General features: G+C 35.7%; 2 protein-coding genes across 3 annotated transcripts in view; one reads left to right on the forward strand and one right to left on the reverse strand.

Moving 5' to 3' along the window:
• Nucleotides 1-2025: 2025 nt before the first annotated feature.
• Nucleotides 2026-3894, reverse strand: srd5a3 (steroid 5 alpha-reductase 3). Of its 2 annotated transcripts, none has more exons than XM_016260457.1 (5): nucleotides 3662-3894; nucleotides 3391-3542; nucleotides 3018-3113; nucleotides 2586-2705; nucleotides 2026-2475 (listed from the first exon to the last, which is right to left on the reverse strand). In XM_016260457.1, the coding sequence occupies exons 1-5, from the start codon at nucleotides 3859-3861 to the stop codon at nucleotides 2216-2218; spliced, it is 828 nt and encodes a 275-aa protein (XP_016115943.1). In that variant the 5' UTR covers nucleotides 3862-3894; the 3' UTR covers nucleotides 2026-2215. The 2 variants fall into 2 exon arrangements, with proteins under 2 accessions (XP_016115943.1, XP_016115942.1); XM_016260456.1 differs by having other exon boundaries at nucleotides 2027-2475; nucleotides 2922-3113.
• A 3462-nt stretch (nucleotides 3895-7356) lies between these two features.
• The window catches only part of LOC107573989 (vascular endothelial growth factor receptor 2-like), an 18990-nt gene continuing 2990 nt past the window's right edge, over nucleotides 7357-23356 (forward strand). Inside the window, exons 1-17 of the mRNA XM_016260455.1 lie at nucleotides 7357-7621; nucleotides 10218-10314; nucleotides 10507-10721; nucleotides 11169-11290; nucleotides 12145-12313; nucleotides 12591-12727; nucleotides 13684-13876; nucleotides 15251-15382; nucleotides 16937-17043; nucleotides 17435-17570; nucleotides 18527-18658; nucleotides 20213-20319; nucleotides 20711-20846; nucleotides 21634-21738; nucleotides 21827-21940; nucleotides 22148-22236; nucleotides 22496-22669. Of these exons, the coding sequence (XP_016115941.1) occupies nucleotides 7558-7621; nucleotides 10218-10314; nucleotides 10507-10721; nucleotides 11169-11290; nucleotides 12145-12313; nucleotides 12591-12727; nucleotides 13684-13876; nucleotides 15251-15382; nucleotides 16937-17043; nucleotides 17435-17570; nucleotides 18527-18658; nucleotides 20213-20319; nucleotides 20711-20846; nucleotides 21634-21738; nucleotides 21827-21940; nucleotides 22148-22236; nucleotides 22496-22669 (2229 nt within the window). The 5' untranslated portion in view covers nucleotides 7357-7557. The remainder of the gene's footprint in view (nucleotides 7622-10217; nucleotides 10315-10506; nucleotides 10722-11168; nucleotides 11291-12144; nucleotides 12314-12590; nucleotides 12728-13683; nucleotides 13877-15250; nucleotides 15383-16936; nucleotides 17044-17434; nucleotides 17571-18526; nucleotides 18659-20212; nucleotides 20320-20710; nucleotides 20847-21633; nucleotides 21739-21826; nucleotides 21941-22147; nucleotides 22237-22495; nucleotides 22670-23356) is intronic.

Raw genomic sequence — 23356 nt, forward strand, 5'->3', positions numbered from 1 at the left:
AAGAAATGTATATTTTTGCTCTTCAAGAATGCATCAATTTAATAAAAATGACAGTAAAGACATTTATAATGTAAAAAAAAATTATATTTCAAATAAATGCTGTTCTTCTGAACTTTCCATTCATCAAGGAATCCTGTCGCTGTATAATGGTTTCCACACTTCATTAAGCAGTACAACCATTTTCAACTCTGATAATAATCAGAAATGTTTCTTGTGCAGACAATCAGCATATTAGAATGATCTCTGAAGATCATGAGACACTGAAGAGGAGAAGTTGAGATCTGACATCACAGGGGGGAAAAACCTTCATTTTAAATTGTAAAATTATTCCACAATATTAATGTTTTATAATATTTTTAATTGATGCAGTTGGTGACATGAACAAAGCACCTTACTAATACAAATCCTTAGAACAGTATTTTATATATCATATCAAAACAAGCACAAGCACACTCACACTTATGAACATTTGTTAATGAAATTATTTTTTAACATGAAATTAGTTTCTTATTCCATTCCATAAAATGCAGTGAAGTATTTGTTTTCTCATTTACAGTGTACCAAATATAGGCTACTTTTTAAACTTGTGTCCATACAATTTAGTTTAATCCAAAATTGTACTTATTAAAGGAACACTTTCATGCTTGTGTGTGGTCTTAGATTCCTATTGATTTTGTAAATACAGCCTAAAAGTTTAAGAACAATTACACCAGGATAGATGAAAACGATCCACAAATACAAGTTTATTTCAGCTGTTGTATTTAAATGAAAACAACTAACAACAGACACAGTTTTAAAGCATTGCAACAGCACAACGAACTGAAATCAAAGTCATTTACAACTAAGTGTGCTGAACGCCTGCAATCATTCAGTCAGCGACGACTGCACAAAACGTGCAAGCTAATGAAAACATTATAAACTGTTACAAAATGATGAACAAATTTAGTTTAGGCATAGGTTTGTGCAACGCTGTAAAATATTTACCTTTTTTAAAATATGCCATTAAACCAGCTGAGATACAAGGAGCGTGAACTGAAATTCTCAGTTCCACCTGGTTCCACGCGCATGTCTGGGAATCTCATGAATATTCATGTATGCTCCGCCCACTGAAACAGAAAATCTCGTAACACCGGAGAGGCCGATACCAAGGCAAAGACAAACTATCGGTTGAAAACTCACCGCGATTGGTCACCTGGGAGAAAAACGTGTACGTAGAGGTATACGTCACTGAAATTGAGGTAGACTATTGGTCGAAACGCCATTCCCAATGACGTGTGTTAAGAACGCCTTCAAGGTAGGTAGAGTTGCAACGCAAAAGGGAAATATGAGATTAGAGACTCAGCTCACGGAATAATTTATAGACATGAGTTTGCCTTCTCTTTGTTACACATTTCTGAAATGTAATTATTAGAAGCTGATTGGAAATGGTAGTAGATATGGTTTGCTTAAAGTGCAAATTCCATCTTGTTTACACCACGAAGTTCAAATATTGCTAGACGTTATTCATATAGTTGGCTTACGTGTACACAGAAGATCAAATCTATTTTTCTCTAAGGGAAAATTGTCTGAACAATTGTGGGTACATAAACACTTCTTTACACTGTTTTGCAATACTGTCCTCAAGATTATTGAAACGAATGCAGACACTAATTCCTAAACGTGTAAAATCTTGAAATACTTTTAAATGCCCATTTGCTTAATCATTATTAGCACTGCTGCTTAGTCATTGATATTTTATAATTGTTAACCTTTCTCTATTTGTATTTGCTTATGGTTTGTCCTATGTTCTTGTACATATGTACAAACAAACAACACTGTCGCCAGTTGATCAATAGCAGGAAACAGGCAGAACATATGTCTCTCAGTTGATTCTCTTGTGTTAACAAGTCTAAATTCTAGACGCTGAGGAAGCTGGCTTCAGATAGTTAATATGTGTTTTTTAAGTCATTTGCTGACGTCTCACAATAACGTCTCTAAGCAAGCAGCTGTTGTCAATCACCTTTTGAGGTCAGTCTGTGTCATGGCAACAGTACATTTCGGTCATGTTGTGTGTATTTCCCTCCTTGCCCTGTTCCTTACACATTAAACATGCATGATCAATGTGTCAGCTGTTCCCATTTAAAAGAGCGACATTAAGATTATCTATGTTTTTGTTTAGTTAATAGTTTATTAATTTGATTCTTATCTCCATATAAAAGAGCTTATTACACAAAAATCACAGGACAAAAGGAATAAAAGCTTTGCGTTGACGTGGATACATCTCAAACTTGCTCCTGTAGTAATCATGACAGAGCTGTGCAGCCAGTGCCTGGTTACAGAGTACATACAGTACCACCAGCCACCAGGTTAGAGAACTGCAGCCACAACAAACACTCATGGCAACATAAATCAGAAGCTCAGCCAAGTAATGTGGACAAGAGACCAGCTCAAACCAGCCCCCGCATGGCATCTTGTGGGCCAGGGTCTCTACTTTACCTATATTGGATAGAGGGAACAAAGATTTAATATTAGTTTATAAATAATACATGTTATAAGAAGAATTAGTTCAAACTTTTTTTCTCAAGGAAACTCCAGCGGTTTTGTACCTGAGCTGTCAGTCCTCATCTTGGCCAGCAGTGAGAGGGACCGGTTCTGGAGGAATGATGCCCAGATGAAAAGAAGAGTCCCGATTACATGATGCCATGTGAACTGATCAAAGAGAGACCCTGGCATTGCAGAGACAAATACACAAATAATTAGATAGTCAAATTCAGGAAAACGTCAAGATACATTTGGGCTGATAAAATACTTAAATATTTTTGGTCAGGTTAACATGAATTAGATATTGAGTTTTCAATTTGGAAGTGCATTTTAGCTATAAATAAATAAATACAAAATATGACAAAATGATGACAGGATCGGATCTAGGAAACTGTACTAACCTGACTGTGGCAGAGAGGCATTTATAGACAGGACAGTTAGACCAAGCAGGACATAGTAACCCAAACCAAATGCATATTGAACTACATGGATCACACCATTAGAAAATACGCTGACAAACAGGCACTCCAGTAGCCGTCTTAATGAATGGACCCATAGTAGCACTTGTAAAAGCAGAATGGAGAGATGTAACTCTGAAAAGCACACATAATTAAACATGTGAATATTTATTGGAAGGTAAATGTAAAGTATATTGCAACAAATTAAAGCAGAAAAATATAAAAAAATGTAAAGTAAAAAAAATACAGGATCTCCCTTAAACAGTGTATATACAGAGCATTCAGAATTTTCCTGATTTGGTAACTATTTTCACGGTTTTACTATAGTAACGAACCGGTTGCCATTGTTTAAAAAAGAAAGATGAAGTGGGAGGGGAAAACATTCTTTGCTATTCGAAGTAGCCTACAGTACCTTTCCAAGCAACTCTTGGTCTGCCAGTCAAACACCAAAGCGCGTCTATTAGCCAATCAGGGAGAGCCTCATTCATGACGACAGAACGTATGGAGAATAGTAGGAGGAGCCCATTCCACATGACAGACGCCGCGTAGAAATGATAGAAACACCTAAAGACAACATCAGAGAAAATGTTTCCTGCATAATCGCCTTGAGTCTTGACATGCTGAAAACATGATATCTGGGGAATACACAGAGTCATTTAAAACTACATTTAATCCCGAATCACCTCTTTGATACGTCAAAAACAAGCTGCCAGTTTGGGCGCTTGATGTCTTCTTTAGTTTTTCCATATCGGATTAAATCCTGAAACACGTGCTCGAGGCTGCGAGGCAGTTTCAGGGAAAATTTACAGAGAAAAAAGGCTGTTATAAAACACAGCGCTAGCAAAAACCATATAACATTAACTATTGCTATAGTGTCGAGCATCGCCGCAGCGTCCTGTCGTGTAAAGACACCGAGTGAAACAAATACTGGATATTTTGGTTCCACTCACTCAACACCGCTTCATGTTCAGGTAATATGTGCCGCGATAAAACCCACAAAGAAGAAACACTTCTGCATGTCTCTATATATACACAAAATCTCTTCAAAATATGCAGCTATATGTATCAATGAATACGAATGTTTAATTAAAACGAGCTTTCGCTTAATTATTCCTCACTGTTGTCATACAAACGTGGAGAAACAGCTATCACAACGCCACTGATAGCAAAAACATTGCATGGTACCATATGTTTCTAAACTATTTGTCAAAATGTACAGCGGTGTGTATAAGTGTGTATAAGCAGCAGTGATCTGAAGCCGGACTCTGTGCTAACAGCACACATTAGGGGAAACCCTTTTGGGTCGGAATATGAACCATTCATTTGTATTGACTGATTTGAACAAGTGAATCAGAGCCCATTCAAACCTTCATTGTAGACATCTTTAAAATGTAGTTTCAAAACCGCAATTTGCAGTTCTACCTATGAACACAGGGGGGCAGCAGGGATAATATGTTGTAAGTAATTTTACAGAAATTCATTGGTTCACTGGATTGGTTCAACTGGTTGAGGATGTTTTGCATTGACTCATAATAGTCTGTACACATGACTATAGGAGAGAGTGGGCTAAATTGCCGCACTATATGTATGTATGTATGTATGTGTGTGTGTACTGGTTTATATATCCTGGTGGGGACTTAAACCTGAATACACTCTAATTATTGTAATTCAGCATACAACAATTAAAAAATATATATTTGACCCTTAATGGGGTTCTGATTTAGTAGTAAAAATAAATAACATTTTAATAGATGTTATTTCTTAAATAGAAATATATTAATAGCTGAATTAGCTGAAAAATACATAAAAAAACCTGTCAACTTGAGATTTGAATCTGTGGCGGAAGGAAGTACTTCTGCACTTGAGGAACTTTTAAAGACACTCTGTTGTTTTTTTATTTACACACTTGTGCCGTCAAACTGTTGTATGAAAACAATATCACACTCGTAGCTGTGCAACATGGCTCTATATCAGCACGGTTGTGATTACCTACGGTACTCGGCCTGTGGCCTTGTGGATTTAAAATGTGTTTTTGAAGTTAATATTTCACTCATTATCTTTTACTATTAATGGGATTCTGATTTATAACAGGAAGTAACACAATGACCAGACTAGGACAGTATGCGTTTGTCTGTTTGCCTGTACAGTTTGTCTGCCAATGGAAGGAAGCCTCATTCTTCACTTGAGCCATTAACTATACCATATGTGTTCAGTCAATAAAAGAGTGTGTGTGAAAGAGAGTAAACCAAAGCCTCTAAAGTATTTGACTCCAGGATGCCTCATAGAAAAGGCAGGTTTCCTATCTGAGGATGTGTGCAGTGTTTCCTGCCCCCTCCCGACTCTTCCTCACTGTCCCCAGTGCTGGACCCTCATTAAGCTCCCCTCTGACATGCTTATTGTCACTCTTCTTCTCTTTCCATCCTTTTATCCCACTGCTCATCCATCGACACTGCTTCTCCACCCATTTCACAATGGCCCCCTTGCATCTTCCGCTTTGCATTCCCCAAACACACACACACTAACCCCATTTCTTACAATACCTTGGACACTTATCTGCACAGGTACTTTTAAAAACCACCTTGTCTATACTATATTATTTAGTATTCCTATAATTAAGCCTCCCGTTACATATGCACAACATTTCACTGATCCACGATTACAGTTAACAGCAGTGGCATAATGGGGAAATGTAAGGTTGCCATAACTGTAAATGTTTAGTCACTCTACTCAAGAAATTGTGTAACCACTGTAAACAACCATCAGTTGACCCAAGGCCTGATATCGTCCATCACTTGTACACAAGGCCTTAGTGCATTGTTTGCCTGGAGATGTCCTGTGTCATATGGCTTAGGCTTACTGTTACACAACAAAAGATACACCCTCCCCTTCCCAGTTTTATCCTTTGGATCCACCCATATTCCACTGGCAGCTTCTCTGGGACATTCTATCTCAGCTTGCTGGAAAAACAAGGGAGGTTACCATTACTCCGCCAACCTCCTTACCTCCAGAGAGGGAGGGGGAAATAAATACTATTAATGACTGTAGTGCTGTAACACTTTAAAGTACAGGAAACATGGCCACCCAAATTGTTTACAGACAATGGAATAGTCAAAGTGTCTTCTTCTGCTAAATTAATCTGCCATAATGTAGCATTTTTATATGTTACTCAGAAGGTGGTCCAGAGAAGTCCATATATTCAGTTGTAAAGACACAGTTTTGTACAATAATGGAATTTATCCAAATTAAACTGAAAAAAAAAACTCACGCTCATCTCAAAAAGTGCATTAGATTCAAGTATCATTTCATTCTTTCTATTTTTTTGCTGAGATCTGTGAAAATATCAGTTTTTAAAAGCATTTAAAACGATTTCTGAAATCAATTTCTGTCATTTGTTAGGTTGCAACCACAATTTTCGCCCCTATAATTTTAAAAGACATTTAAATTTAAAAAAATTATAATTTTACCATTTATAATTTACTAAAATAAAGCAATAATGAAACTGAACTTAAATCGACCTAGCTGCATACTGCATATAGTTACCTCCTTTAGCTAAACGTTCCTTTGCAAATGTCCATAACGCTCCCGTGGCGATTCGTAACTATTTTACGTTTTGGCAAATTGGTGGCGAAATTTGAATGAATTAATAAGATCTTTCGTTTCCTGCAAACTGTTTACGCCCCACTGAGTGTTACAGGTTTTATCAAACTGTACGAATTCATACAAAATCGCCAACTCGTAACATAATTAGGTTTTTTCATGAGATCGGGTTGTTGGCTTTTTAACGCATTTTTTTGTTAGTTTTTTTGTTAAGTGCTCAACAAAATGATAAACAAGGTTAGATGATCCTTCTGTCAAATCTAATGTTCTGCCATGCTAAGAAAGATATATTATGTTTAATTGTGATTTTTAATTCGGAATCCAACATGCTACGCATAGCTACATTTTACAATTAAAATAGGAATTGATTAAACCAATAAAAAATAATTTTCATATTCCTTTACACTTTCAGTACTGTTCTTAAAAAAAAAATACTACTTTTAAGACTCAACCCAACTTTCTTAGCTATGGGGTCACCATGACCCCTTACCCACCATGATTTTCACCCGCATTTAGGGCAGTCTGTTAAGTGGAAATTGTTCATTTTTCATATCTTCAATTCTTGATTGAATTAGGTGCCTATCGAAATTGATCTCAGATAAAGTGATTTAGACTGTTCTGTTTAGTCCTGGAGGTCTATATTCTTCAGACCTTCGGCCTCTAGAGTCTAGACATTAAATGAACAGTAGCCTAATGTCTTTGATTAGTAAATCTGTTGCACTCCTCCCTCGCTCGCCTTCCTCTCTGTCAGCGCACTTCAGTCACGCGTCGGTCAGTGAGCGCGCAACAGGTCTCTATCAGTCAAACTCAGAAGAGCGCAAGGTTTTATGTCCCTATAGTCTATTCGTCTCTGCAAGGTTAAGGATTTAAAAACAAAACAAAACGCACCTTAAAGAGGACAACTGTGTCGTATTATCGTGATGAGGAGTTAAAGTACTTCTGACTTTTGGTTTCATGCCGGGACGGTCCAGCGTAACGGACTATGGCAAAGACATCTTATGTGCTTTCTCTCGTCGACATCCTCTTTACCATTAACTTGGTTATAGGTATGACATAAACGTCTCTAAATATGCCAAATATACTCTAATATTAAATATTCAAATGCTCACATCATCATTTTCTTTCTTATCATAATAGGCAACTCAACTTAATTGGTGATTGATCGCACTGTTGATGCTTCTGAGTTTCAGCTCCTAATGTTATCCGCATTGTAACAGCTTTATTAAAATATTTCTTTGTGAAAACTGTACACCTGTTAGGCCTACTGATTTGAAACAAGTGTAGTTATGATTTTTCCCTTCTCACTTTGTCCTTTTATCTCTCTCTCTCTCTCTCTCTCTCTCTCTCTCTCTCTCTCTCTCTCTCTCTGTGTGTGTGTGTGTGTGTATATATATATATATATATACTGATTAATTTAAGGAGAAATAATTGTTACAAATTATACGATAGAATAGTATTATTAGCATTTTTGTTATTTGAATAAAAAGTATTTGTCGCATAATACATTTTATAATAGAAGCATTCTCCAAAATACCTGGACAAACTATAACATTTGTATAGATTGTTATTGACTGTCAGTTATGTACATATTTTATGTTGCATTTATGTAATTTTTACTAATGTAAAATGACTAATTTACTAATTTTAACTTATGTAATGTTTTTCTAATGGTGTTTTGTGTTTGTGTGGGTAAAATTGTACTCTCTCTTAATATTACTATTTGTTACAGTTGTAGGTTAGACGATGTAAGTCATCATGTAGTTTTACATAATTTAATCAATATATTGCGAGCACATTTTGTAGTAGCATGTAAAGGTTAGTATATTATATTCATTGAAAACAGTTAAGTATTGTCGCTGTGCTGTTGCTTATGAAAGCTTTAGTATCCAGAGCTTAAATTTATAAACCAAATTTAAAAGCTTGATTTGATAAATTTAACATAAATGTATAGTAGAGAGCTGTTTCAGTATAAAATTCGGAAATGTAGCCTATTTGTTGATTGATTTTGAATTTCAACATGGTATTCACAACTCTTTGCTGTAAGCATTATATAACAACTGCATTAATCAATGTCACTGCTAAAATGAAACTTATTCAAATTAAAAGCATAGTTTCAAGATTTCAGAGAGATGTTTGCTTTTAGAAGTTAAAAATAAACCTTCTATTCTTTCTTGCCCTTATCTTGTAATTCCCTCAGTTCACTCTTATTCATCAGATACAATCAAGCCCTCGCCACCATTGTTGTTTCAAATGCTTTCAGTGCCTGGCAATTTAAATGTTAAAACAAACAGTTGAATAAGTTAGTCTCCATGGAGTGCATGTGTTTTAGCATGATTGTGTGTGCCCATAAGAGTGTGTGTGTTCCCATAGTTCCTCTGGAGCAGGAATCCCACCTCAGGCTGTGGAGCACGGGGCCATTTAGCCCGGCCCCGGCCCATCTGACCAGGCTTCCTGTTTTGACACATCCAGGCCTCCGTGCTGCTTTTGCAGCTCCAGTGGAAAAATATGCCAGGGTCCCACATCGCACTGCTCCACAATGCAGTGTGCCATTCTGTGCTATACACGTCTGCATCCCTTGTATATCCAGTGTAAAACCAGGCCAGGCTATGGACAAGCATTCATGGTCCCACCACTCTTGTGCTTTCCCAGTAGACTGTGTGAATCCATGCTCATGCTAAGAGACAAAGCAGTAGTTTGACCGTTTGTTTGAGTGGTAGAGCAGCACAGTCTTTCTTTTAACTGCGCATACCTTTTTTGAACATAAATTGTTGTGGTTTGTTGATCATGCCGTATATAACCTGAAGGTTGAGCTAAAGCTGTAGAAATGGCGACACATAGTCTCTTTACATGTGTGGCAAATGCACTTGCATATATATTAAAAAAGAAAAGGGAGCTGTTTTCAGATGAAGTTGGAGATAAAGAGAAGTTTAGGATTGAACTAAAGTATTCTGGGCTTAAAGTTAACCATGTTAGGGAAATCATGGAAAGGTGCATGTTGTACCTCTTTAAGCTTATTTTGTCTTGAGGTTGATTTGATGTATTACAGCCATATTTGCAGTGGTTTATTACGCTGAAGATGGCGGTCCTACTGTCTAGTGTTTAGTTTTAATGTGAAATATTGCGATATGTTGTGTAAATTCCAATTTACAATGGATGTTTTGTGCCTTTCTTGGTTTAAGTTGGTTTATTTTTACAAGATAAAAAGCAGCAATCTTATAATATATGTTTCTTTATTTTATTTTATAAGATTATTTTTCATCTAAAATACAAACAAAAATGGTAACACTATTTTAAAGTGACATAATTACGCTAGTTACACATACTCACTTTAGTAATAACAGTTAGTTATGCATAATTAGCATACATCTGCATGACTACATTTAAACCTAAACATAACCATATGTACATGTAGTTAATTAATATTACTCAGCACTTCCTGAAAAAAATATCCAAATGGAAAAAAAAAACTGTTTCAACCAGAAATAAGTTATTTGCACTTGTAATAAATGGCACATATGAAATTAATCTAAAGCCAGAATAAGAGTTATGTCCTCATTAAAATCACTCAGTGAGTATTCATGTCAATATCAACAGCTTTTCTGATCAAAACCTTCTGGGTGTTTTTTTTTCTTTTTCTTGCAGGGATAGAGCTCAGGTTTGTGCCTGATCCTCCAACCTTAAACACCACTGAGAAGACTCTCAAAATCAATGCTTCAGATACACTGGAGATCACGTGCAGGTAAGCTTTGCTTCTGAAGAAGAGCAGTTCTGTCTTCAAATGTACATTCATTTTCATTCTGAAGCTACTTTTCATCAGAAGGGTGATGTCTTTGTTACAGATTTAATTTTTATGGTAAAAACAGAAACTAAACAATGTCAGCTAAACGTTGTCAGTTTACTCTGCTGACTGTCTTTTCAACCGGTTACACAGCGGGCGTCAGATCTTGGAATGGTCTACGCCTCACAACCGAACCCGTTCTGAAACCCGGCTCATCAAAACAGACTGTAGTGGCAATGGATTGTTCTGTAGCACTTTAACGCTCTCCAAAGCAGTAGCCAATGAGACTGGAGAGTATCGCTGCTTCTATAAAAACCTGCCTATAGAGGATGGAAAGACTTCTATTTCTTTGTATGTCTTCATACAAGGTATGATTTTCGAGTGTAATTTTGTTTTCAACAAATAGTTGAACACGTTTTTCATAACTTTCTGACCCTGTCTCCCACTATCTTCCGAAGAAAGTGGGAGCGAGAGTTGGAATGTTACAAAAATGTGTTTATTGCATACTTCCTCTGTTATCCTTCGGGATAACCTCTTGACATCTTCAAACTTTATAACCTCTTCATTCTGGTGGAGCCACCACATTTTACTTCCCTTTTCAACCATAGCTGTAAACTCCTGCCTTGTCCAGACAGACAAAATAAAGGAAATGGGTTGTTTTAAGTGTGATTTGAAGTGTGAACTTACTTTTTTCCATACCTATGAAACTTGACTATCTAATATAACAATTTGTAAGTACTGTCGTATCTCTCATGTAATCTGAATAGTGTATTTAGTGTTAAGTCAAATTATACAATACATGCCTATGTTTTTAGATTGCCATACACCATTTGTACGAATGGCTCAAGATTATGATGTGGTGTTCATTCGGGAGGGAGAACAGGTGGTCATTCCCTGTCTGGTATCTGTGGAGAACCTAAACGTCACACTCTACACAGTGAGTGTTTATAAATACACATTCTCCTGCCCTATTTGGTAACCTGCAAATGTTACCTTCTATTTCTAAGAAGCTATTTCTATTTGATCTAAACTATATTTTTGACTTAAATAAAACCAATTAGTTTAGATGTTGTTATGCTGTTTGCATAACTTTGAGTGAGTTCTCTGTATCAGCAAACTACACTACTGTTCAATTTCTTTATGTTTTTGAAAGAAGTCCATTATGTCTCACTAAGGCTGCATTTATTTTATGACAAAAAAAATACAGTAAAAACAGAAATATTGTGAAATAATATTACAATTTTAATTACGACTTTTCTATTTGAATATATTTTAAAATGTAATTTATTCCTGTGATGGCAAAGCTGAATTTTCAGTAACCGTTATGCCAGTCTTCAGTGTCACATGATCCTTCAGAAATCATTCTAATATGCTGATTTGCTGCTCAATAAACATTTCTTCTTTTTATTATTATTATTATTATTAATGTTGAAAATAGTTGTGCTGCTTAATATTTTTGTGGAAATTGTAATATACTTTTTTTAGGATTCTTTGATTTAGAGAAATCATTTGTAACATTTTAAATGTCTTTACTTTCCTTTTTGATCAATTGAATTCATCCTTACTGAATAAAAGTATAAGTTTCTTTCAAAAAAAATATTAATGGACAGTATGTATTTACTTTTTTTTTTGACTACATATCCGTAATAAATGTGACTATATGAAAAGATGTGACTATAAAGTATTAAACTAATATTTTAACGTTTACTCGTCAAGATCCCTGTGTTGTGTTGTGATTCGCCGCTGATGATATAATGTGAACAATGTGTTTATGGTGTTTGCCTTCAACAGAAGTATCCAGTAAAAGAACTGGCCACTGATGGGAAAGACGTCATCTGGGATAGCAAGAGGGGCTTCATCCTGCCTAGTCATGTGGTCAGCTATGCTGGGGTGGTCTACTGCCAAACCACTATTCGAAATGAGACCTATCAGTCCTCACCTTACATTGTGGCTGTCGTAGGTAAGCAAAAAAAAAGACAAAAAGTTTATTTGGAAATGTGAGTGTTGAATGCATTAAGTTCTGTAATTAAGAAATATGATATGACCATGTTTTCTGCATCTGACTTATTATTTATTTCAGTTCTGCAAGCATGTCAGAAATGATAAAACTATTTTTGAGGAGGCAAGATTGCATTTTTTGAGACTATAGAACAATCTGGTGTGAGATCAGCTGCCCTGGTCTCAAGAGAACAATGCTCCACCCGGCACGTCCCTTACTCCCCTTCCCTCTTCCGCAGGATACAAGATCCATGACCTCACCCTGAGTCCAGCTCATGAGAGGCTAACGGTAGGGGAGAGGCTAATGCTAAACTGCACCGCTCACACCGAACTCAATGTGGGAATTGACTTTCAGTGGACCTTTCCTCATGAGAAGGTCAGTAACTTGTTCAGAAAAGTTTAGTATAAGTTAACCTCAATATTCAGCATTTGTGACATAATTACCACAGAAAAAAAAAGAAAAAAAAACTGTACTAGCCCCTGGAGTTATTTTTTTACTTGTCTCCTTCCAGTCCGGTGATGAAAAACAGCCAAAAACACAGTCTAAACAAAAACTGTCTGTTACGTCTTTATTTGATAGCAGGTGTGTGACAGCTTGCCTCTGTTAATGTATGAACCATAAATGGTGACAAATAACTAGATCTTCACCTATATAAATATTATTACAATTTAATAATAATTTTATTTGACAGTTTTAAATGACATGTTTTTCAGTTTTCTTATATTTTAAAATATAATTAATTCATGCTGTGGCAAAGCTGAATTTTCAGCAGCCATTACTCCAGTCTTCAGTGTCACATGATCTTTCAGAAATCACTCTAATATGCTGATTTGGTGCTCAAGAAACATTTCTTATTGTTATCATCAATGTTGAAAACAGTTTAAAATCTTTGTGGAAAATGTAATACATTTGTCAGGATTTTTTTTATTAAAAATGTTCAAAAGATCACAGATATATATATATATATATTATTTTATTATTTTAATGGAATACATTTCTAAATTGTAATATTTTCTAATATTTATGTGGTAAGTTAAATTTTGTAATACATGCATAACTTGTATTGACCCCAGAACATTCCTTTCTAATTTATCATCAGCTAATCTTTTCTGTGTCGATATCTGGCTGCTTAGCTATGCTGACATTTATGTTTTACTTGAGACACTTCAATCATAAACTCAGTTTGATACGTTTCATATTTTTACAATTTCATTTGATTTTATAATTTGATTCAGTCCAGTCCAGTACGGCTGATTTTGTTGGATTGCAGTTCCATAAAGAACACTGTGCATTTCTCAAGCTGGTTTTAAACCATCTGTCTCCTCTTGCAGAGAGGCATCAACAGCTCAATACCAAGGTCACGCTATGAGTCCAAATCATACAAGAAGAAGCTGTGGAACTCCTTAGAACTGTCCAATACTCTCGTTGTAGAGAATGTGACCGTAAATGACACAGGAGAGTACATCTGCACAGCCTCTAGTGGTCAGATGCAGAAGATTGCCCGAGCAGCACTCATCGTCTATAGTATGTGCTTTTTTGTCATCAACTTAAACAAAATAGAGCATTATATAATTGAAAACATCTACATTTCAGTGTGCTGGCACATCTAAGCCAGTTATAAGCTGTTATTGTACTTTCAGTGCCCTGTAGTTGGCGATATCACTTCTTAGCAGAAATAAACTGCTGCAGAAAAAGCTAGGTGTTATGCCAAATGTAATGTGTAATTGCAACGCTCATTACAAATGTAATGGAGTAAAGAGTACAGATACTTATTCAAAAATGTAGTGAAGTAAAGAGTAAAAGTTGCTAATATCTTTAGAGTAAAACTACAGAGTATCCAAAAAGATCAAGTACAGTAATTGATTACATTGACTCAAATACTTTACACCTCTGGTGTCAGAAGTGGAATTAGAGAGGAACAGAGTCAGTTATGGGAAAGTCTAAATTTAGACCGTTAATAATAGGTGCATTGTTGTTGTTGATTCAGTTTGGCGTTTTCTGTTCCTGTTGGAGATATGTAGCTAGATAGAGGTGTTTATTTCTGTCTGCACGTTCTCATTTGAGATATGGATCCTCATGTCTTTGTTAAATGTGAATATATAAAATGCTAATATATACAGTGGGTACGGAAAGTATTCAGACCCCCTTAAATTTTTCACTCTTTGTTATATTGCAGCCATTTGCTAAAATCATTTAAGTTAATTTTTTTCCCTCATTAATGTACACACAGCACCCCATATTGACAGAAAAACACAGAATTGTTGACATTTTTGCAGATTTATTAAGAAAAACTGAAATATCACATGGTCCTAAGTATTCAGACCCTTTGCTCAGTATTTAGTAGAATGATTCTCAGTTGATTAGTGTGTGATGATGGTGTGTTTGAAATGATAGTGTGTCTGTAACCATTTAGAAAATGTATAATGCTTAGTGTTTTAAAATCTGCCCCGACTTATAAAAGTAATATGATGTATTCCATACTTAAGTTTTCTGCTGAACTCTGAACTCAACTCTTTTTGTTTGACCACAATTCTCAGTCTTGAGAAAACACTTAATTTATTGTTTAGTTATGCTGAATCTCGGAAGTAAAATCAGTTTAGATCTGGGTTCCAGCAGTGGAAACAAAACCAGTGATGTCAATATAGTCTTACAGTGCTGCTGTTACTGCATGCACACAAATATTAATTAACTTTGGCAAAGTTGTAATAGGCAATTGTTACTTTAAGAATCTATGTCTACTTGATATGGCCCTTAAAATTAATTATTTATTGATATTAAATTATATTTGTTGACTTGAGTAAAACCAGTTCATTTAGATGTTATGAAAAGCACGTTAGTTAGGCTACCTGACAAAGCATTTTTACAGTGACAGTAATACTCATGCTATTCTGTTGTAAGGTGTGATTCTGAAACAGTCAAATCGTGTCTTAACCGTCCAACGGGTGAAAAAAGAGGACAGTGGTCTTTACATGTGTATGGCCTGTAACCAGCAGGGCTGTGACTCTCATGAGGCTCGTATTACTGTAGAAGGTGAGTGTGTAAACAAAGCTTTGCTTTATTTTTTTTATTTTATTTTATTGGTTTGTAGAATTAAAGAAAGGGTAGTAAGGACACAAAAAATATTTCTGTGAAGTTATGCAATACATTAATATAATTTGTTTTTGAAAAAAAATTATCTTATGCTTTCCAAGACCTTCATTTATTTGATCAAAACAATACAGTAAAAACAGTAGTATTGTGAAATACTATTACAATTAAAAAGAACTGTTTTCTATTTTAATATATTTTCAAATGTAATTTATTCGTGTGATTGCAAATCTGAATTTTCAGCAGCAATTACTCCAGTCTTCAGTGTCATATGATCCTTCACAAATCATTCTAATATGCTGATTTGGTGCTCAAGTGACATTATTATCAATGCTGAAAACAAAAGAACAGCATTTATTTAAAATATAAATATTTTGTAAATGTCTTTACTGTCACTTTTGATCAATTTAATGTGCCTTTGCTCAATATTCATTTCTAAAAAAAACAACAAAAAAAACACTGACCCCATTTGAATGGTACTGAACTTTTGAATGATAGTCTGTTACCAAAAGATGGCAGGTAGATTCATAGTAGATTGTCAGTTATGAATCGACATGCAAAACATCACATAGTAGCCACACTTTTAAAGACCCCATTTTAAGAAGAGACATTCTCTGAACATGTCATGATTGTGAGGCGAGCTCAGTCTTCCACTGACTTTTATCCTCATTGAGATTTTGTTGTAATCAAGGCCTTGTGGCAATAATAGCTCTCTTTTTAGTCTGTCAGGAAGGGGGCTCTGTTAGTGTACATCCTTTAGGGAGTGCTAAAAGAAAACAAAGCAAAATCCCAGAACAACCCTCTATATCACTCTCTGTCACATTTTTCCCAGTGACTTACATCTTTGTATGGTTCCGCCTCTTTCCTCACACACATAAAGGACAGAGAGTGCAAAGGACCACAAATAACAGAGACATACTCATTGTGTATGTGACTCATTTTTCTGCATCACTGTTTCTTGTTGTCACTGCAAAGGCGACTGTCAGGCGACAGTCGCATTCACTAACAAACCTGTTCCTACAAAGAGAAAGAAAAAGTAAAAAATAGGAAGAGAGAGAAATAAACTAAGTCATGTAGTGATCCACTGAGCAGTTGCATGTTTTAATATAGAAAAGAGAACTTGGTAGTACTTTTCATTTAATGTGAATTGGTTCCTGCTGGTTGACTTTGGCTTCATGTTGCTGTTCACTCTTCACGCTTATTTTGATTGGATGAAATATCAGGTCAGCAGACAATTCACATTCCTTGCTCTTGTAGCCATCATACACGCCCAGCAGCATACAGATATTTCCTGTAAACTAGGTTCTTCCAGACAATTTGTGCCTCCCTTTGCTATTAATATAAAATGAAGAAGGATTTTTCCAGTTCCTCTCCAAAATTAAATATCTATCTGGTTAAATAGGATCTATCTATCCGTCCATTCAATTTTGATTAAATCTTGTTTTTTTGTCATCTTTTTTGTGTGATTTCTGATTGATCATGTGACCCATTTCACAGGTGCAGAAGAAAAGATGAATGTGGAATTGATCATGCCTATCGGTGCCGTGGTCATCGCCATGTTCCTCTGGCTCCTCATCGTCTTCGTTATCCGTAACAGGAAGCGGGTAACAATCCATCTCTTTCCCTTTTCCTCGTTTGCTTCCCCTCTCTCATTTACACGCACAGTCGCACACTCCACTCTCCTGACTGATCAGAACTGACTACCCGGACTTGGCGTACCTCATCTCTATTGTATGCTCAGCCCACATTCTGCTGCGATGTGCCAGCCGTGGGCCCTAGTCCTGCTGTACCCCAGCCTTAGTTCTGCCTCTGAGTATCATAGTGGCTTCCAGTAAGTCTTTATAATGAGGGCTTGATTCTGGGAGACTCAAGCAGGACAAAGTTGAAGGTCTTGCTCTGTGTTTATCATTCAGTCATGCTCTTTCTCTCCTTTTGACTCTTATCCCATTTTGTCATACACTCAACCGTTCCATCTTTTCTTCTTCTCTCTCACAGCCTAATGATGGAGATCTGAAAACTGGCTACCTGTCAATCATTCTGGACTCAGATGATATGCCAATGGATGAGCACTGTGAAAGACTGACCTATGATGCAAACAAGTGGGAATTCCCACGTGATAGACTGAAGCTAGGTGAGACTTGGCTAAATGTGAGAAATAAAACAACATTAATAATAATAAAAAAAAAGCCTAAATACTCAGGGGTTAAATTAACCAGGAACAATCTGGAATGGCTTTACAGTACTTTTGATTAAAAAAAATAAACATTAAGTGCAAGAATTGTACCACTGGACCAAAGTATACTATGTAATAGTATGTAATATGACATTTATTAATTAATTAGAAAATCATGTTGCGTATAATAATGGCCACAGACTCTGATTTTCTACCTCCAGACTATGATTCATTTCACACGGAGCATATCAATCATGTTTGATATTTTGGGATGATTTTAGACTGCATATTGTTTTCATTTGTTACGTGTCTTTTACTAATGAGGCGAATGTTTTCTACATGAGTTTGTTGGTAGTAGTGTGTGATTCTCAGTTGATTAGTGTGTGATGATGGTGTGTTTGAAATGATAGTGTGTCTGTAACCATTTAGAAAATGTATAATGCTTAGTGTTTTAAAATCTGCTCCGACTTATAAAAGTAATATGATGTATTCCATCCTTAAGTTTTCTGCTGAACTCTGAACTCAACTCTTTTTGTTTGACCACAATTCTCAGTCTTGAGAAAACACTTCATTTATTGTTTAGTTATGCTGAATCTCGGAAGTAAAATCAGTTTAGATCTGGGTTCCAGCAGTGGAAACAAAACCAGTGATGTCAATATAGTCTTACAGTGCTGCTGTTACTGCATGCACACAAATATTAATTAACTTTGGCAAAGTTGTAATAGGCAATTGTTACTTTAAGAATCTATGTCTACTTGATATGGCCCTTAAAATTAATTATTTATTGATATTAAATTATATTTGTTGACTTGAGTAAAACCAGTTCATTTAGATGTTATGAAAAGCACGTTAGTTAGGCTACCTGACAAAGCATTTTTACAGTGACAGTAATACTCATGCTATTCTGTTGTAAGGTGTGATTCTGAAACAGTCAAATCGTGTCTTAACCGTCCAACGGGTGAAAAAAGAGGACAGTGGTCTTTACATGTGTATGGCCTGTAACCAGCAGGGCTGTGACTCTCATGAGGCTCGTATTACTGTAGAAGGTGAGTGTGTAAACAAAGCTTTGCTTTATTTTTTTTATTTTATTTTATTGGTTTGTAGAATTAAAGAAAGGGTAGTAAGGACACAAAAAATATTTCTGTGAAGTTATGCAATACATTAATATAATTTGTTTTTGAAAAAAAATTATCTTATGCTTTCCAAGACCTTCATTTATTTGATCAAAACAATACAGTAAAAACAGTAGTATTGTGAAATACTATTACAATTAAAAAGAACTGTTTTCTATTTTAATATATTTTCAAATGTAATTTATTCGTGTGATTGCAAATCTGAATTTTCAGCAGCAATTACTCCAGTCTTCAGTGTCATATGATCCTTCACAAATCATTCTAATATGCTGATTTGGTGCTCAAGTGACATTATTATCAATGCTGAAAACAAAAGAACAGCATTTATTTAAAATATAAATATTTTGTAAATGTCTTTACTGTCACTTTTGATCAATTTAATGTGCCTTTGCTCAATATTCATTTCTAAAAAAAACAACAAAAAAAACACTGACCCCATTTGAATGGTACTGAACTTTTGAATGATAGTCTGTTACCAAAAGATGGCAGGTAGATTCATAGTAGATTGTCAGTTATGAATCGACATGCAAAACATCACATAGTAGCCACACTTTTAAAGACCCCATTTTAAGAAGAGACATTCTCTGAACATGTCATGATTGTGAGGCGAGCTCAGTCTTCCACTGACTTTTATCCTCATTGAGATTTTGTTGTAATCAAGGCCTTGTGGCAATAATAGCTCTCTTTTTAGTCTGTCAGGAAGGGGGCTCTGTTAGTGTACATCCTTTAGGGAGTGCTAAAAGAAAACAAAGCAAAATCCCAGAACAACCCTCTATATCACTCTCTGTCACATTTTTCCCAGTGACTTACATCTTTGTATGGTTCCGCCTCTTTCCTCACACACATAAAGGACAGAGAGTGCAAAGGACCACAAATAACAGAGACATACTCATTGTGTATGTGACTCATTTTTCTGCATCACTGTTTCTTGTTGTCACTGCAAAGGCGACTGTCAGGCGACAGTCGCATTCACTAACAAACCTGTTCCTACAAAGAGAAAGAAAAAGTAAAAAATAGGAAGAGAGAGAAATAAACTAAGTCATGTAGTGATCCACTGAGCAGTTGCATGTTTTAATATAGAAAAGAGAACTTGGTAGTACTTTTCATTTAATGTGAATTGGTTCCTGCTGGTTGACTTTGGCTTCATGTTGCTGTTCACTCTTCACGCTTATTTTGATTGGATGAAATATCAGGTCAGCAGACAATTCACATTCCTTGCTCTTGTAGCCATCATACACGCCCAGCAGCATACAGATATTTCCTGTAAACTAGGTTCTTCCAGACAATTTGTGCCTCCCTTTGCTATTAATATAAAATGAAGAAGGATTTTTCCAGTTCCTCTCCAAAATTAAATATCTATCTGGTTAAATAGGATCTATCTATCTGTCCATTCAATTTTGGTTAAATCTTGTTTTTTTGTCATCTTTTTTGTGTGATTTCTGATTGATCATGTGACCCATTTCACAGGTGCAGAAGAAAAGATGAATGTGGAATTGATCATGCCTATCGGTGCCGTGGTCATCGCCATGTTCCTCTGGCTCCTCATCGTCTTCGTTATCCGTAACAGGAAGCGGGTAACAATCCATCTCTTTCCCTTTTCCTCGTTTGCTTCCCCTCTCTCATTTACACGCACAGTCGCACACTCCACTCTCCTGACTGATCAGAACTGACTACCCGGACTTGGCGTACCTCATCTCTATTGTATGCTCAGCCCACATTCTGCTGCGATGTGCCAGCCGTGGGCCCTAGTCCTGCTGTACCCCAGCCTTAATTCTGCCTCTGAGTATCATAGTGGCTTCCAGTAAGTCTTTATAATGAGGGCTTGATTCTGGGAGACTCAAGCAGGACAAAGTTGAAGGTCTTGCTCTGTGTTTGTCATTCAGTCATGCTCTTTCTCTCCTTTTGACTCTTATCCCATTTTGTCATACACTCAACCGTTCCATCTTTTCTTCTTCTCTCTCACAGCCTAATGATGGAGATCTGAAAACTGGCTACCTGTCAATCATTCTGGACTCAGATGATATGCCAATGGATGAGCACTGTGAAAGACTGACCTATGATGCAAACAAGTGGGAATTCCCACGTGATAGACTGAAGCTAGGTGAGACTTGGCTAAATGTGAGAAATAAAACAACATTAATAATAATAAAAAAAAAGCCTAAATACTCAGGGGTTAAATTAACCAGGAACAATCTGGAATGGCTTTACAGTACTTTTGATTAAAAAAAATAAACATTAAGTGCAAGAATTGTACCACTGGACCAAAGTATACTATGTAATAGTATGTAATATGACATTTATTAATTAATTAATTAATTTATTTATTTACTAGGCTTCAGTGATATTTTTATATTTATCTGTATTTATCTGTGTAATATTATTTATTGATTTATTTAGCTAGATATTTTGGTATCTTTACATTTATATATTTATTTATTTGTATATGTGTGTATTCATTTATTTATTTATTTACTAGGCTTCAGTGATATTTTTATATTTATCTGTATTTATCTGTGTAATATTATTTATTTATTTATTTAGCTAGATATTTTGGTATCTTTACATTTATATATTTATTTATTTGTATATGTGTGTATTTAATTTAGAATGATCATTTTGTTATTTTTCTTTGCTTTCTAATATGAGCAAATATATGCATTTAGTACCATCATAACAGGGTGTTAAAATGTTATGGAACATATTATTCATCTTTTTTCTTCTTGGGGATGGAGAGCTGAGCATATCAAAACTTGCCTAGAATCACCATCAGATTTTAGGCTTCAGACAAGTCCCAATTTATCCTCTGCAAACAGCAAAAATATTTGTACAAAATGTTACTATAAATCTACATGCAAGTGTTCACAAATGTCTAATACTATGTTTTCCAGGAGAGCCGCTGGGCAGAGGGGCATTTGGCCAAGTTGTGGAGGCGACCGCATATGGTATTGAGAAGGCCACCACCTGTACTACAGTAGCAGTGAAGATGCTCAAGGGTATGAGGCATCTGTTCACTGGCCTTAAACTGACTTCACCTATCTTTCATATAACACTACTGACTGCAGCATTATCAATCTCCAACAGAGGGCGCTACCACCAGTGAGTATCGTGCTCTGATGTCTGAGCTGAAGATCCTCATCCATATCGGTCACCATCTCAATGTGGTTAACCTTCTAGGTGCTTGCACCAAACCAGGAGGTGAGTGTCCTTTTAAAACTTTGACAGAAATGACTTCTGTAGTCCTTTCTGTGAAGTTTGCTGCAGACAGGTTCTTCATGTGTGTGAATATTCATAGCAAGAAATGTGTCAGAAATGCCACAAAGTGGTTGTGCATTGTTGAGAAGAACACAGTGTGCCTACATTAAAGGCCTTTCCTCTTCTTCCACTCTCTGTTTCCTACTTCAGGACCCTTGATGGTGATTGTTGAGTACTGTAAACACGGTAATCTCTCAAGCTATTTAAAAAGCAAGCGAGGAGAGTACAGTCCCTTCAAGGTAAATTCCATCATAACCTAGTGCTACTAGTAAAGTCAGGCTGTGATGTGGTTTTGAAGATCTCAGCTCCTTTTTTAACAATGTCCTCTGATGTGGTCAGATTGATTCAAGTGCCTTACGTAAGACATTGGGAAACTGTCAACTGTAAGGCCTTTAAATGTTGTTCAAGGTTAAAAGTGTTATGAAGTGTACCTGACATATTGGCACTTCTTGACCCTGACAGCAACATAAACTGATCCACGTGTGTTTTGTTTCTCAGAAGCGAATGTCACTGATGCCGTGCGGGAGGGAGGTACAGCAGGAAGAGGATTTGCATGAGGGGGATCAGGGTCTGGGAATCAGCACTCGGCTGGACATCTGCACCGGCACCGCTGTGTGCACCAGGATGGGAGAACAGACCTCCACGACCCAGCTGCAGGATGAACAAGGTACAGTATATTAGTCTGTTGGATACTCTGTACTGTCTCTGGACGAAGACAAAAATGGCACATTTAACAATGTTATGGAAACTGAATCAAATGTTTAAGTTTAGTTCATTCAGATGTTACCACATGAAGCATATATTTTAGGTCATGAAATACACTTGGGAAGTTGACATGTCTTGTGCTGTGTCAACTCCATCTAAATGCTATACTCCATCTAAAACTTATTTAGATGAATAAATAAATAAACAAATAAACAGCATAATTATTTTATTATTGATACTAATTATTCAAATGATTAAGCAGCTTTAATGAGCTCATTATTTAAGAACCTACAGCATTTAAGAATTTGTCACATTGTAAATTAATAAATGAAACATTTGTATTTTTATAATAAAAACTGCAAAACATAAAATAAATAAATAGATAAATGAATAAACAAACAATATTATAATTTTATCAATAATAATAATTATTTGCATTATTAGGCAGCTTTAATGAGCTCATATTTGAGAAAATAGATGGAATAGTTGTAAAAAAAAATTTGTCGCACTAAAAATGAATAAAAAGTTCAAATAAAATTAATTAAACCGCATAAGCTTTAATAAGCTCATATTATTTGAAAAAAATATATAATATTTGTACTTTTAAATACAAATTTGTCACACTGTAAATTAATTTAAAAAATATATATATAA

The sequence above is a fragment of the Sinocyclocheilus grahami genome, unplaced genomic scaffold, assembly GCF_001515645.1.
Source record: "Sinocyclocheilus grahami isolate Dianchi unplaced genomic scaffold, SAMN03320097.WGS_v1.1 scaffold2084.1, whole genome shotgun sequence".
In the NCBI taxonomy this organism is placed as follows: domain Eukaryota; kingdom Metazoa; phylum Chordata; class Actinopteri; order Cypriniformes; family Cyprinidae; genus Sinocyclocheilus; species Sinocyclocheilus grahami.

Coding starts and splice junctions, on each gene's coding strand:
- srd5a3 (XM_016260456.1), bottom strand. CDS start 3,861: ATGCTCGACACTATAGCAATAGTTAATGTTATATGGTTTTTGCTAGCG. Junction 3,543..3,661: donor GTTTTTGACGTATCAAAGAG/GTGATTCGGGAT, acceptor TGTTGTCTTTAG/GTGTTTCTATCATTTCTACG. Junction 3,114..3,390: donor ACCAAGAGTTGCTTGGAAAG/GTACTGTAGGCT, acceptor TGTGCTTTTCAG/AGTTACATCTCTCCATTCTG.